This window comes from Nuphar pumila, chromosome 6 (assembly GCF_984573655.1).
Source record: "Nuphar pumila chromosome 6, dmNupPumi1.hap1.1, whole genome shotgun sequence".
In the NCBI taxonomy this organism is placed as follows: domain Eukaryota; kingdom Viridiplantae; phylum Streptophyta; class Magnoliopsida; order Nymphaeales; family Nymphaeaceae; genus Nuphar; species Nuphar pumila.
This window is the reverse complement of record NC_143254.1, coordinates 129,987,090-130,003,883: the sequence shown is the minus strand read 5'-3', so window position 1 is coordinate 130,003,883 and position 16,794 is coordinate 129,987,090. Positions and strand designations below refer to the sequence as shown.

Genomic DNA, 16,794 nt, shown 5'->3' with positions numbered 1-16,794 from the left:
TACGCGATATTAAGAATTCACTACTTCAACATCTACCAGAACCGATCGCTCAATGAAAAGAGTATCCAAAAGATATGATAGACAGATTGTGGTCCTCATTCACGGTATACAGTTGTTTGTCATAGTTAATGTGTTTCATATTTGATTATTTATTATAGTCATGTATACTAACTTTCTAAAAATATTTGTAAGCTTCGAATCGCTTCACGACTACAATGGAAGAACATGATACAAGAAAGGTATGGCAGAAGATGGTTGTCAATCGATTTGCAGACATGTTGCACAATATGAAGACTGCAGCAAGAAAAGCATCTGGCGGAATAGATGATCCACTGTAGTGGAAGGGCCATGAACCTTCTACTATCAGGTCAGATGTTTGGGATGCAATGTGTGACAAGTGGGTTGGGGATGCATTTTGAAACCGCTCAGCGAAGGCTGCACAAAATCGACCAAAAATGCCCGAAGCCCATCTACACACAGGTGGATCTAGGACTTTTGGGAGTTACCTAAAGAAAATGGTAACTCATCAATATATAAACATATCAATTTTATAAGTATTGTTGCAAACTTGTTAACTAAATCTTTTATCATTTCACTTCGCAGGAAGTAGCAAAATGAGGCATTGTTTCATACAAGGATGTGTTTGTTCAAACACATAAACGTAAGACCACGAGAGAGTTTGTATTGAAGAAGGTGAGAACGACAACGGTATGTATTTATTGTATTAATAATTATTGTAATATACAAGTTATCATAAACATTATAATTCTTAATTATTAATTCATATTGTAAACATTATTTTGTAGGAGTCATATGAGCAACAGATGGTAGAGCGATATGGCGATGACTTCACTCAGCATCCGCCTTTTGATCCTGCAGTATGGGTGACTGCAGCAGGTGAACCCAAAACGAGTCGTGTATTCAGGTTTGGGAGTAATATGAATACCTCACCAGTCGTTGCTTCCTCCAGTCACGGCTCAGAGACTTCTCCCATCAACATCAGCTTCAAGCATTAGACTTATTATTGGGATGATATGCGTCACATCGTTAAGGACACAATGTGTGACTACTTCCATGAAACAATTGTCGACGTTCTCCGGGATGAGTTCAACAGTTTTTTGCAGAACAAAGGAGCTTCGTTTGCAGGTGCCTCTCAGGTATGAAAGTTTCATGTGATGTATTGCATGTCGTTAGATTTCATATAACTTTGATTGCCTTAACTTAGGTGCATTGCATATAATTTATTTCAGTATATTTTGTTTATCGATACTGACATTTTATATAATATTTTAGTATAATATTTTTACTGCCATAGAACACATATGAGCATGATAGAATCACATATACAGTTTTTTTACTGCCTTAGAACACATATGAGCATGATAGAATCACATATACAGTTTTTTTATTGCCTTAGAGCACATATGAGCATGGTAGAATCACATATACAATTTTTTTGACTGCCTTAGAACATATATGAGCATGGTAGAATCACATATTTAATTTTTTTTACTGCCTTAGAGCATATATGAGCATGATATAATCACATATACAGTTTTTTGCCTGCCTTAGAACACATATGAGCATGATAGAATCACATATACAATTTTTTGATTGCCTTAGAGCACATATGAGCATGGTAGAATCATATATACAGTTTTTTTTACTGCCTTAGAACACATATGAGCATGGTAGAATCACATATACAGTTTTTTTACTGCCTTAGAGCACATATATATGAGTATGATAGAATCCTAAAAACAGTTTTTTTACTGTCTTTAGAACACATATGAGTATGATTGAATCACATATAAAGTTTTTTTACTGCCTTAGAACACATATGAGCATGGTAGAATCACATATACATTTTTTTGACTGCCTTAGAGCACATATGAGCACGATTGAATCACATATAAGTTTTTTTACTGCCTTAAGAACACATATGAGCATGATAGAATCACATATATAGTTTTTTTACTGCCTTAGAATACATATGAGCATGATAGAATCATATATAGAGTATAATTTATTTCAGTATATTTTGTTTATCAATACTGACCTTTCTTTTCTCGTGTAGGTTGTTGGCGATAATCTGTGTAGTGTAGCTGAAGGGACAAATCAAAACAATGAACAAGAGGACGCACAAAATCTTGGCGATGATTAGATTCATGTGTTGAATTTGTTCTACCTTCTTTTTGTTTCAAAAATGTAAATGTTGAATTGTAAATAATTAGAACTTGCGAATTTTAAAGTGGATCGATTAATTGTTTTAGTTTCCTTTTATATGTATTTTGATGTGTACTTTGTTTTTTATTCACAGAAAATAAAAATTGTACAGAAAATATAAATTGTATCACGAGAAATTTTTTCTCGATATTTAATTTTCAAATATTTTTTTTATTTTTTTCCTTGTTTGCGACGGATTAGCAACGGATATATCCGTCGCTAATTACTATTAGTGTTGAATATAGCGACGGATTAGCGACGACTATAAATTCGTCGCAAAACCAAAGTCACCGTATAGTAACGACAGCCTTGCGACGGATGTTGGCATTCATTATTCTGTTGCAATTTAGCGACGGAACTGACGACAGATACATTCTGTCGCTACTTAGCAATGGAATGGGCGACAGATATATTTTATCTCGAATTAGCGTCGAAAAATTCGCGATGAAAGCTATCCGTCTCTAATCTGTCGCTAAGCTGTTTAGTAGCGGATCAGCGACGGATTTAGGTCGTCGCTAATCCACAGGTTTCTTGTAGTGGGTACAGACAAACAGTTTCCTTAAGAAGGTGGGTTTTCAGTATCCGAGTAGGTGTATCCTTTGTCAAGTGGCGGAAGAATCAACCTACCATTTGTTTTGGGCTTGCCCATTCTTTGTGGATCTCTTTAAAAGTACATGGAATCAACCTGAAGTAATCGTGAGACAAGAATCCTTCGCGCTCGACCTTCTGTGGGGTCCACCGCAGGTTCGCAGTTGCAAGCGGTGGCGGCTGATCTGGAGAACTTGGCTTCTTACTTCTTGGTAGGTTGTGTGGATGACTCGCAACAATGCAATCTTTCGTCAAATTTTGGTTGCTTTCAATAAGCTCATCCATTGCATCTTGGCTGATGTGTACGCAATTTTGCGCCTCTCTTCAGATGTTATCCTCCCCCTTCAGCTGCCTTCTCTTCCTCAAGACCCTGGCTGATCTCTGTATTCTTCTATTTTTATGTTTTGCCCTCGTGCATTCGGCCCCTTTTGGGGGGGGGGGGGTCTGTTGTTTTTTGTTTTAGAGGGCTCAACTTTTTGTTGATCCCATGACTTAGTAATGTCTCTCTCTCTCTCTCTCTCTCTCTCTCTCTCTCTCTCTCTCTCTATATATATATATATATATATATATATATATATATTACTTTTGAAGACATTTTTTTCTAACAAACCATCAATTCAAAGCGCTTATCATGCGCTTTCCCGACCGACCAACACAGTGGTTGAGAAGTAATTAATAAGTCCCTTTGATTCTCTTCATCCGCAAAGAAAATCCTTACATAAAAACACACAGACAAAAAGGGTTGATTTTTTAGTAGGAAAAATATGGGCCTCATACGAATTGAATTATTCAAGAAAACCCTTGTTTCAATCATATATCTTATGTCCTATGTCACAAAGACATGGACATGATCAACTATGACTCGATATGAATACACACACAAGTTTACAAATTTTTTAATGTTTTTATTGATTACAATTTATTTTCTTGATAATTTATATGTAATCAAAATATATTTTAGTAAAATTATTTTCAAACTATTAAAAATAATAAAAATGTTCATATGTGGATAGAGCGTCCCTTAAGGTGCGTCCGTGTCGTGTCATGCCTCCATAAGTATCATGTCGTAACTTTTTTTTTTAGAGAGTGAAGTTCATTCAGATTTCAGGAAAACAGTGAAGAACAGTCACCAAAGTTTCGGGTACAGTCATATAAAAACAGTAGAAAACCAGAAGCAAATTACAGCAGAAAACAGTAAAAAATACAGCATAAAATAGTAAAATTCAGGCACAGTTAATCGGCATTTGCCCAACCCGACATTTTTCACTTTTTCTATTTCACCTTATAAGCATCCAAGATCAGCCTCATAGTGGCAATGTCACGGGTCACTCTCGTTAAAAAATTCCTTGTGAAGCTTTAAAAAGTCGTTTTCAAACTTTAGTCACCGCATCCTAAGTTTAAAATGGCAAGATACTCTCGAGAAATAGAATTTTTTTTGAAAAACTCTTATTTTTTGGTAAAATAACGGCAATAATAAAAATACAATTTTATAAATAAATACAAATAAAAATTATTTTAAAATGAAGAATATACACATTTTCACGTTAAATAGCCATTAAAAACATAAATATCATGTTGGTATCACGATATTTATGTTTGTTAACAAAATTATCGTGATATTTTGGATATATGGCGAGAAATTACCATTTTAAACGTTCAGGTAATTTCTTGCGTTATTTTTGAGAGATTTTCATAAATCTTGCGATATTTGTCCAGGTTACTCGTGCAAATGACGAAATGTGAAAATAAAGGTGACGAATACGAATCTTAACGCATGTAAAAGTCAAGCCACTAATGAATGCTACCCATATCCTCATAAGCCTTTGTTAATCCCTAAAAATTCCTTCACTAATTGCAGGTGGGGGGGTTGTGGTCAGCGGGGTCCTGTGTCAAGCTGAAGGCCAAAGATCGAATCCCCTGATCCATTTGCCAGTTTTCGATAAGGGTTTTCCTTTTGTCATAAAAAAAAAAAACAAATGCAAATGGTGGGTTAGAATCTGTAGATGGAAATACATGTGCAGGACCTGTTTGTGGTTTCCTTCTAGGGATGGCAGTGGACCGGGGCGGGGGTGGGGGACAAGGTCTCCATCTCCGCCCTGTCTCAAAATCCTGTCCTCTATCCAGGCACGGGTCTTGATTTTAACTTGCATCCCTGCCTCCATCTCCGTTTCATGTCCTCTAACCCCGGTTCAAACGGGGCGAGGCGGGACAGGATCCATTTTCCCCTCTATCCATTGCCATCTTTAAAGAAGGATTGGGGACGGGGCAAGGCGGGGATCAGGGTGGGGCGGGGGAAAGTGTGAGTCCATTTCCTCCTCCATCCCCAAACGGGTTTTGATTTTAACCTTCATCCCCGTTTCATGTCCTCCATCCCCAGTCCAAATAGGGCAAGGCCCCGTTTTCCCCGATCCACTGCCATTCCTATTTCCTTCTCATTTCATAAGGTAGAAACGTCATCATTGGGGTTGGGGTTGGATAGCACCTTTCCCTCATTGTCCACGTTCTTCTTCAGAAGATGCCTCCAACATTTTCACTTTGGCTGACGTTCATTTAAGACTTGATTCTTTGATCAAACTGGTACTCACTTTCACCACTTGCTCAAAGCATGAACACAGATCCCATCATTTGAAATAGGATGGGTTCGATCCGGCTAGGATCAAATGTATGATGAAACCCATCCTCTTTGATCGAACATGTGGAACATGCGAGCACGTGTTATATCTACAACTTGGGGGTCAATTGGATTTTGTTCTTTGGCATGATTCTTTAATTATTGTGTTAGAGGCTTTGGTTGAGGGTGCAAACTAAAAGGCATATAAAGCTCAGCTATTAGTGCCTCAAATCACTAAATCTTACTGAATATAAAACTTATTGGTGGATCTCAAACATGAAGAAATGCATTCCTTACATAGCCATGGTGTTGATCCAGTTTCTGTATGTTGGCTCCAATTTTCTGTGCAAAGCTGCCTTAGAGAAAGGGATGAGTATCTTCGTGTTTGTCGCGTATCGTCACATCATAGCCGTGTCCATTTTGGGGCCATTTTCATACTATTATGAAAGGTAAATTTCTTCTGCTTAATGATCCAGAGTAATTTTCTTTTCTCTTTTTTTTACAGTTTTTATAGGTTTTAGGTCACATACAATTATTGTAAATCTCATTTTTTGGGTACTCAGCTACTTAGGTTAGCCAAAGGGGGTCCGCACAAAACATGGAAAGATCACCCCCCCTAGATGGGGACCCTCTTTTGGAAGGGTAAATTTGTATAGACATCCTGCTTACTTACTACATTTAATGAACCGTTAAAGGTCTGCCTAACGCTAGCTTGACTATAAAAAAAAATAACAAGGAGAAACCACCCAGCTTTACTTACTACTTACTACTTTTTTTTTCAATTTATAACCTGAAGAAATCGCAGCTAGCATGAAGACCTGGTCGTGCTGGATCAGGCTGCCATACCTACAGTAGTCATGTCCATGGCGTAAAACTCTGAGGCTAGGACTCCCGCCCCAGGGCCTATGCTGGGCGTAGGCTGATGACCATGGGAGTCGAATCCTGACTGTTTGTATAACAGCCAAGGCAGGTGTTGTCAACTTGTAATGCAAGTTGCGCACAAGGGCTCCACTCATTTGTCAGGAGCGACTTGAGAAGGTCACCAAGCTAAACGGGCATCACCAATTCGAAACCCATGGGTGTCCCCATAGGTATGCTGTGATGCCGAAGCTTGGTGTACTCCTTAGTAGGGATGGGGGACTTGGGGTTTTTACACCAATGAACTTACAAGTGAGAGAGGTGGCTTTTCCCAACAAAAAAAAATGTAATGCAAGTCTAACTCTTTCTTTTGTGTATGGGAACGTTCCTCATGGAGAATATATCTTTATGGATGCTCAAAGGGTAGAATCCACCAAAGTCTGGATTCGTACCACCTTGCTCTCAAAGCTGTTACCCAACATTATCATCACATTGCTTATAGAAAAAAAAAATAAAATAAAATAAAATTTACAAAAAAAACAGCTAACTTTTGAGCAATCACAAAAAGCTGCCTTGCATTTGCATTAGTATATTCAACTGCCTACTTTTTCTGAATGTATTTCTAATATCCGCCTAAAGTATAAATTGATATTTTTCTCCTTTTTTTATAAGACAACTTATTTCCTGTCATCTTATGGTCTTCTGTTAAAACAAATGAACGAGGGCATGTTAGTCACTTTATTTGACTGAACAAAGGTCAATTTCAAGACCAAAACAAAAGTCAATTGAATGATTTCAAGAACAAGTGTGGCTTTAAATCATTTATAAAAAGCAGAGCAGCTAAATGTAACTGCAATAATTGAAATGTTAGGCAGCCTCTCTAAATATTTGATACGTTAGGCAGCCTTTTGAAAAATTATTCTGAAAAAACTGCGGCATTTTCCCAAAATTCCTAGGTCACTCAAATTGTAATTTGCACCTAGCTCCAACTTTTTACATGACCAATAGAATAAGAATTTATGCAGTAACAGAACAGAACTTACCAAGGAATGGGAAAGCAAATTCTCTCCCCTTTAACCAAAAAAAATGTTAGTGTGCATGTGAAAGAGTCCGTTGACACAATCTACACAAAGGTGATGCTTAGTTAGTGGCTCATCATCGATAGAGGGAATCTACTCATAAACAGTTCATCTTTTTTATTTGGTGCTTGCTTAATAACACGTATATCTATTTTTTTCAAAAAAAAAAAGAAATATCATCAATCCTTAATGAGAGGGTATCTACTCCCTTCTCTTTGTGATGCTCATGTGACAGCCTATGATCATTGGTAGTCTTTTCTTTTTTTATAACAAGGAGAAACCACTGTTATGGTTCAGACATCCTTCTACAGACCGAGAGGTGCTATGTTGACCGTAGCATTGTTTCTGCGCCGGCAGCGTAAAACTCCACGAGTACTGCCTACCATCGATAATTTTCCATTGGCTTCAACCTTGTGGCAAGAGATCATGATGTCCTCCAACTTGAACGCCCTAAGCCAATCATCCTAGTCAGGTGCGCGGAGCTCTTGTTGGTGATCAATGGTAGGCCGAAAGAGCAGTATTTCAATGATGTCTTGAACATCAAGTCATGTGCTTAAGTAAATTAACCTTTCCCCTTTCTTTGTACAACAATTCCACAGAGATTTTAGCTGAATAAGTTTAATTCTTCTTATTATCCCAATGCAAAATTCATCTAAATTTCACTTTGGAAAGAGCAAACAAATGAAGGTTTTTTTTTATATAATCTAAGGAAAAAGAAAACATCACCGACCTCCCATTGGCTGGCCTCCAGTTGGTAAAACCCTTGAGGTCTCCCCTGCTGACCCCCCCCCCCCCCCTCCACCAGTTATTATTCAATCGCACCACTGGGCTTTTGAACCTGCATCATCCCACATTGTTTCTGCACTTGCAGCATAAAACTCCATGAGTACTCTCCTCCTGCCCACCATGGATAGCTTTCCATTGGCCTCGACCTTGTTGCAAGAGATGTACACCATGAGAGTCAAAATCATGATGTCCTCCAACTTGAATGCCCTAAGCCAATCATCTTAGTCATGTGCGCGGAGCTCTTGTTGGTGATCAATAGCAGGCCGAAAGAGCAGCATTTCAATGATGTCGAATGCCCTAAGCCAATCATCTTAGTCATGTGCGCGGAGCTCTTGTTGGTGATCAATGGCAGGCCCAAAGAGCAGCATTTCAATGATGTCTTGAACATCAAAAGTTGTGTTCAAGTAAATCAACATTTCCCCTTTATTTGTACAATTCCACATAGATTTTAGCTGAATAAGTTTAATCCTTCTATCCTTCTTATGATCCCAATACAAAATTCATCTTAATTTCACCTTGGAAAGAAGAAACAAATGAGCTTTTTTTTATAATTTAAGAAAAAAAAATCATCACCAACCACACATTGGCTGGCCTCCAGTTGGTAACCCTTGAGGTCCCCCATGCTCACCGGGGAGTACACCTTCCTTCTATCTTATGGCAAGGGATGCCACCCATGGGTTTCAAGCTTGTGACATCCCATCAACTTGGTGACATTCACAAGTCGCACTTACCAGATGAGCGGATCTCCTGTGGGCAAGAAACCTATGAGATATTAAGATCAAGAAAAGTATTAGTTTCATATGACAAGGTGTTCAATTTCTTAAGTGTAGAATTATGATAATTATTCATGATTGTCATTGTTTGGGGCTATATTTTGCAAGATATGCTTATGTAGCCTAGTAGCTTAATACTTTATTTCAAATCTTGTAAATCGTATAGGGATCGACGTCCGAGGCTCACGATTTCAACAATGATGAAGATATCATTTCTTTCTCTATGTGGAATTACTCTCCAGCAGAATCTTCACTATGCTGGGCTGCGTTATGCTACTCCAACTGTAGCATCTGCCTTGAACAATCTCATTCCTGCAGTTACTTTCGTCATGGCAGTCTTATTCAGGTAAGCCACTTTCAAACATTTTTTGTTGTTGTTTTGCTCTTTGAAAAGTATGGTCAACTAGATCTTTCATAACGCAATAACGAACATCAAATATAAACATAAATTCTGTTACATAGATACGGGCAGAACTAGGCATTTTCGATATTTTTTTTTTTTTTGCAAAACCGACCCTGCAGATATGTTCATCATGGTCCATTAATTTTTTGGGAATCGACTGTTGGATGATGTTTTTATCACAAAAAAAAAATCACATGACTTTCGGTTCATCAATATTTATGAAAACTTTGAGCCTTTGATTTTCAAGCCTTAAAAAAAATTCTGCTTATGCATCGCAATCGGATGATTCAAGAGTCGCTTAGATCACATTCGTACAGTCAGATTTAAGAAAAAAACAAAAAACACCCATGAAAGTCTCAGTTCATACTCTAGTTCTCATATTCTAGCAGCCCAGTTGCAGATATGTGGACACAGCCACTTTTAGAAAGTTTTCAATAGAACTAGTATATAAGGTAATACAGAATAGGAGCCAAAGTGGTGTATCGGTGTAACATTTCATAAACTATATTTTCTTTTAATAATTGTCCCTACCTGGTGATGATACCCGGAAGCATTCCTGCCTTATTTCATTTTCCAAAACCATCCTCACAGAAAAAACTCTATAATATTCAGACCGGATTGATTCTATTTTTTTTGTTTTTTTATTTCCAGGATGGAAAAAGTATCTATTCAAAGTCTTCAAGGGCAAACTAAAGTTGTTGGCACTTTGATGTGCGTAGGAGGTGCACTGATTTTTACATTTTGGAAAGGGGTTGTGTTCAAGGGATTTCAGAGTCCAATGGTCAGTTTGTACAGTGACACTTCAATAAGCCAGAGACAGGATGATTGGATCAAGGGCTCAGCTCTCATCACCATTAGCTACATTGCATTCAGTTCATATCTTATATTGCAGGTTTATTTTATCATAGATCTTGTATAAGTTCATTTATCATATATATATATAGAGAGAGAGAGGGTAATACATCCATGTTAAATGAAATATGTTAAATGAAACATATTAAATGGGTTTTTCAGATTTTTTTGTTTTATTTTTAAATTCTAACCATACAAATGTGATCTATGTACTTGATTTTATAGGGATCAGCTCTTGAAGAGTTTGATTCTGACACATGGGTGGGTTTTTATAAGATTTGAAACCAGCAATATGAGCATTTTCAATGCTCTTTTTGCAAATCCAACCAACGTAGATGTGTAACATGGTAAGTTTGCTAGGAATCGACTATTGGATCATGTATGAAAAAATATGATTTTTAAATTCTTGAATATTATGAGTCATTGATTTTAAAGTCTTAAAAAAATCTTGTTGATTCATCATAATCGGATGATTCAAGAGCTGGTCCTTATAAATACAAGCATGTAGATGATATCTTAATGCTTAGATTTAAGAGAGAAAAAAAACATGAAAGCACGGTTCACAGTTCTCATATTGTATTGACTCTCTCTCTCTCTCTCTCTCTCTCTCTCTCTCTCTCTCTCTCTCTCTCTCTCTCTCTCTCTCTATCTATCTATATATATATATATAGTGCTCCCGGAGCACCTACTCCCTCATCATAAAAGCTTTGATTTTTCAAAATTCTTAAGTTTTTTGTTGATCAGACCTTATAGATGTGATCTACATGCATTTTTAAGTAGAAAACAAGTTTTGGATGATGTGATTGTGATAATTGTATAGATTTTTTAAGACTTTAAGAAATCAATCGTCCACAATGTACCAAAGTTTCATGATCTAAAAAATCTTATCTTATGTCCAAAAAACATGATCCAAGTAATGATTCCTATTAAATAAACTATGTTGAAGACTTCTATGAAGCCTGATTGAGAAGACAAAACCTACATCTATGATTTTTACTGAAGCAGATTAGGTCATGCTGAACATGAGTGTTTTTGCTCATGCCTACATAGTGGCCATCCGATTTGCATTTTAAAAAGCTCAAAAGTCAACAAAACCACGTGGCATTCATCCAAAATGCAAACAGATGGCCACGATGTCGGCATGAGCAAAAACACTCATGTTCAGCATGACCTAATCTGCTTCCGGTTTTTACAAGGTGGGTGTAGGTACTCCCGGAGCACCGTAGCATTACTCTCTCTCTCTCTCTCTCTCTCTCTATATATATATATATATATATATATATATATATATATATATATATATATATATATATATATATATATATATATATATATTACAGCCACTAAAATCCATCTGATCCTTGTTATCCAGACTGCCATTTACCGCCAGTATCCTGCACCACTATCAATGACTGCCTTAACTTGCTTCTTTTCATCGCTGCAAGCGGTTCCAGTTGCTCTAGTGTTTGAAAGGTACTCCACAGCATGGAGATTAGGATGGAACTTACAACTCGTTACAATTGTCTATTGTGTAAGTATTATTTTGATATAAAGTACTGTTTTAGTTGTAAGATCTCTTTGAGATTATGAAGTTAACATTTCCTGGTGCAGGGAACTATAATGTCAAGTGTTGTGTATTATCTGCAAACCTGGTGCATAAGCAAGAAGGGTCCAGTTTTTGTATCTTCCTTCCAACCTCTTCTGTTTGTGCTTGTCGGTCTGCTCTCTTTTCTTCTTTTTGCCGAGCAACTTCTATTGGGCAGGTGGGTGTGGGTGTGTGTGTGTGAGAGAGAGAGAGAGAAACGGGGATCCCCGTCCAAACCCGCCCAATGTGTGTGTGTGTGTGTCATCAGGGACAGCAGTGGACGGGGGAAACGGGAATCTGTCTGAACCCGCCCCATTGGGGGCAGGGTGGACTTACTCTTTCCCCCACCCCAACCTGCTCCTGATCCTCGTTATTAAAACTATATATTTTTATAAATTAACATTTAGATCCCATATATATATTTGTTTCTTAACCCTAACTTCCTAACCAAAGACTAGAATGCAAGCGTCTACCGGTGGGCTCACTGGCATGCATGAGTTTTTAGTGTTTAGGAATATATTAAGGACTGATGAACTTTCAGGGATGGGACAGGGATAAAGATTTTACCCAGTGGAGGTCCAAAGCTTCTCCCACCACAGGGATGGAGGGCAAAATTTTGAGGCAAGGCGGGGTGGTGAGCTTGTCTTCCACACCTGCCCCAGTCCACTGACATCCCTATGTGTCACTAAAATATGACAACTGAAAATATGCGAAGTATCATTGAATTGTCCATTATATATATCTCACTAGAATATGAGAAGTATCAAGTGAACTGAGCATTTCCAACATTTTTTTTGCAAATTCAACCATGTAGATGTGTATGTGTTCTGATGAATTTGCTAGTAATCAGCAGCTGGATTGTGTATTTTCTATGAAAAAAATAAGATTTTTGAATGCTTTAATATGTATGAAAAATATGAGATGTTGATTTTAAAGCTTTAAAAAATCTTATCTATGCATCATAATCAGATGATTCAAGAGTTGGCCCTTATAAAACCAAGTATATAGATATCACATCTGTATGGTTAGATTCAAGTAAAAGGAATAAAAAATTCATGAAAATCATGATTCACACAGTAGTTCTCGTATTTTAAGTTTTCATGTTCTGGTAACACATGCATATTATATATATAGGATTAATATTTGGTTCTACTGAAGGCATAAAACTATTGCGCTAGAAATCATAGGTTCAAGCTTTATCAACTCAATCTGACTACATACATGTGTTCAGAATGATTTGTTTGCTAAAGATCAAACCTTGGATCGTGTTATTTAGATCTAAAATGATTTTTTAAGTTGTAAAATTTTACTACTTTGCGTATCACTGATTTTTGAAGCTCTTAAAACACCTACTTACACATCATCACATAATTCAAAAACTCATTTTCTACTAAGCAAACCTTGTAGATTACTTATATAATTAAGGTCTGATCTAAAAAATCTAAAATTGTGAAATGAAGGTGATTTATGTTCAATAGTTTTGTGCCTTCAACAGCACCAAATATTAACACATGTGAGTGTGCCTGCCCGATTACATATATAATTGGAATCTCATGATCTATGTTACTTTTATCTTAATTTAACCTTGTAGATGTGTTCAACATTGTCAATTTAGTAGGAATCGGCCCTTGGATCATGTTTTCAATGAAACGTGATTTTGAGTTGAAAAAAGTTGGGGGTTTTATAGTCTTTGATTCTTGGAACACTGAAAAAACATGTACATTGGTCGGAATTTAGTAATTTTCAAAGTGTTTCCTACTAAAAAAATGTCAGTTCCACACAAAAAAAATTAATTAAAAAAAAGTTTGATTAGTTTCTTAATAAAAAGAGGATATATATATATATATAGAGAGAGAGAGAGAGAGAGAGAGAGATGGGTGTAACAGTGGATGTCCATCTCGTCCAATGCAAGTCAGACGCAGAAGTGCTCGTGATCAGTAGCCCAAAAAAGATTGCATGTTTTTTTACCTTTAGTGGCATGTCAACGACCATCACTGCATTCTGTTTTTTTTTTTTATGCATGCTGATAAATGCCTTGTGCATCCACTAGATATATAATCACTAAAATATGAGAACTGAAAATATGAGACCTAATGTGTGAACCGAGTTTTTTCATGGAATTTTTTTCTTTTTTCTTGAATCTAACCATTCATATGTGATCTGCAGGGTTGGTTTTATAAGAATCCGCTCTTGAATCGTCTGATTTTGATGCCAGGATTTTTTTAAGGCTTTAAAATCAATGGCTCATAATCTTCATAAATATTCAATCATTCAAAAATTGAATTTTTTCATCAAAAATACACTATCCAACGGTTGATTCCTAGCAAATTCATCATGAAAAGCACATCCACATGGTTGGATTTGCAAAAAAAAATGTAATGCCCACATTTCTACTTCTCATATTCTAGTTCTCAGATTTCAGTTCTCATATTCTAGTTGCTATATATAAGAGAGAGAGAGAGAGAGAGAGAGAGAGAGTATTTTATGATTTTTCTGCTATTCTTCATGAAAACATGAATGTGACAAGGACAAACTTCTTTGTTGCTTGCAGTCTGATTGGTGCCTTCATCATTATTATCGGCCTTTATTGTGTATTATGGGGTAAGAGCCAAGATAACCAAGTTGCTTCTGGTGACGAAGAGAAGGCGAACAAAGAAATTTGTGCAAACAAAGCCTCGAGCATTTGCAGCATGGGTCCCCCAACAAATGACCCTGTTGTGGTTGTGAAATAAAGGAGGTGTGATTCTCTGTTCGGGGGCGAATAGTTTATAAGTGCCCGACCCTTTTAATAGAGGGGCAATACACTGGGACCCCTTTTTTAATGGGGGGCACCCTTTTTTTTTAGTGTTCTGTCCCGAACAATGGATCTGGAAATAAAGTGGATATACAATGTGGAGAACATGAAATCTTCTCCAACATCAGCAACAACAGCTACTACCACCAAAGCATATTGGGGAAGGGCCTCAATTGTAATAATTCTACAAGTATCTATGAAATATGAACTTGTAAAATGATTATGGTACTGCCTAATATCACAAAAGTTTATAACAAAAGTAAAAGGAAAAAGGAATATATTTCTTGTTTGAAATTGTTATAACTAAAGCATGTGAGGAGAAACATGTTTTCTTCCAACTTTATGATAGTGCTTTTGGGGGAAATGGAAACCTATAAGTTGCAAAACCTACTAAATGAAACATGATAGTGGATTTTAGGTGTTTTTTTTGGAAATCAGACCCCATGGATGTGTTCAGCAGTATTGATTTACTAGAAATAATTGACACTTGAATCATGCATTTTGGATGAAAACAATGGTATTTGGAGCCTCAAAAATGAATAAAAATTGTATGTTGTTGATTTTTGAAACCTTATAAAAACCTATCTATGCATTGGAATCAAATGTTCCAAGAAGTGATTCCTATAAAAAACATATAGATCATATTTGTACGGTCCGAATTTCGAAAAAATACCAGAAATTCATGAAATCCAATAACATGTTTCATTTAATAGGTTTTGTATTTTGTAGGTTTTCATTTTCGGTGCTTTTGGTATATGTTGAATGATGTTTTTGTTTGATATAAATGACGTGTTTGATAGATTACCATGCGGGTGATTAAGTTCTTGGTTGCAAAGTTCTACAAACTGGAAATGAGTCATGCCACGTAACCAAGACCCGGCTAATCTTTTGTCATGCCACTTAGACTTGCCCAAGACCCAGCTAATCTTTTTCTTTTCGATTTAACGTGGTGAAACTACCGTTATTAATGTTTGGATGTCCCATTATGCACCAATAGGTGTTATGTTGACCATAGACCCAAGTCGGTGTCTGTGGTGTAGAACTCCATGAGTACTCTCCCCTTGTGCGCCATGGATAATTTCTCATTTAGCTTATTGCGAAAAAGGACATGCACTTAGGGTATCAAATCCTCGACCCGTTCAACTTGAAATCCTATAAGGCAATCCACCTAGGCAGGTGTGTGAAACCCTTGTCAGCAAGACCTGGGCTGATTTTTGCTTGTTCTCAATTCAAAGGAGAAGGATATGCACTGAGATTGGATCCCAATCCTGAAAAAATATATGGGTTTAAGTCAGTTGACTGACCAGTTTGAGTTTCGAAAGTCAAGCTTAGTGAGGGCTGCAACCGAATTTGATATGGGTTGGACCCTTCATGACACTAGATCTGGTAAAAGAATATGCAAAACAAGGCCTTTTCATGTAGGATGTGCAAACAGATCGAATCATGTCCTTATCCAATCTCAATCCAAAAACATTCCTAACGTGTAAATCCGAATCATATTTGAATACCCTTCTCGATCTTACTAATGATATATATCTAGGAATAATTATCATATTAAGATCAGAGGTCTGACCAAATCAAACGAAACTATTTGCACCCCTATGCATGGTAGACCATGCTTTCTTTTTTTAATAAACAAGCTGCGGGATCAAGCTCGTTCCATTACATACCAAAAATTATGACACAACCTCGTTAGAGATAGACCATACTGATGGTTTGTGAGACCATGAGAGATCTGTCTCTGCAGAAATATTACAATCAAACAAAGAGCACAAAAACAAGTAGGGGTTACAGTAGAAGAAGGGAGCAGTAGCAAACTTGGCCGACCATGCTTGATTCAAGAAGAATGGTTGAATCCTTCAGACGTTCCCCAGGTTTAATTCGGGTGACCATCAAAAAATAATGTCATAATTACATGATCTAAGGGGGCGTTTGATTCACGAACAGGAGAGGACAAGGACTCGGTGTCCTGTTGTGTTCTGTCCACAGACAGCCTTGAACAAGGATGCTTTTTTTTCAAATGTGTCCACATTGTCTTGTCCTCCCCTATTTCAGGAGAGACGGTGGAACAAAGTAGGACAGCAAAACACACACACGCAGGATGTATAGTGTCATGCCCGTCCGAGTATCCCATGTTTGCACTGGTGCACAAACACATGTGAGCCCCATATACAATGGGTGTCGCACGGAATTAAATGCTACTAACTGAACATTTTCATTAAAAATTCAAATCTGCTTT

The 16,794-nt window shown here is 37.0% G+C and overlaps 1 protein-coding gene across 1 annotated transcript; it reads left to right on the top strand.

Annotated features, from left to right (window-relative positions):
• Positions 1 to 8,375: 8,375 nt before the first annotated feature.
• LOC149836219 (WAT1-related protein At5g07050-like) lies at positions 8,376 to 14,493 on the top strand. Its single transcript, XM_090009725.1, has 5 exons — positions 8,376 to 8,552; positions 9,167 to 9,267; positions 9,976 to 10,216; positions 11,788 to 11,939; positions 14,313 to 14,493. Exons 1-5 carry the CDS (start codon positions 8,376 to 8,378, stop codon positions 14,491 to 14,493), a joined length of 852 nt encoding a protein of 283 aa, XP_089865851.1.
• Positions 14,494 to 16,794: the final 2,301 nt, after the last annotated feature.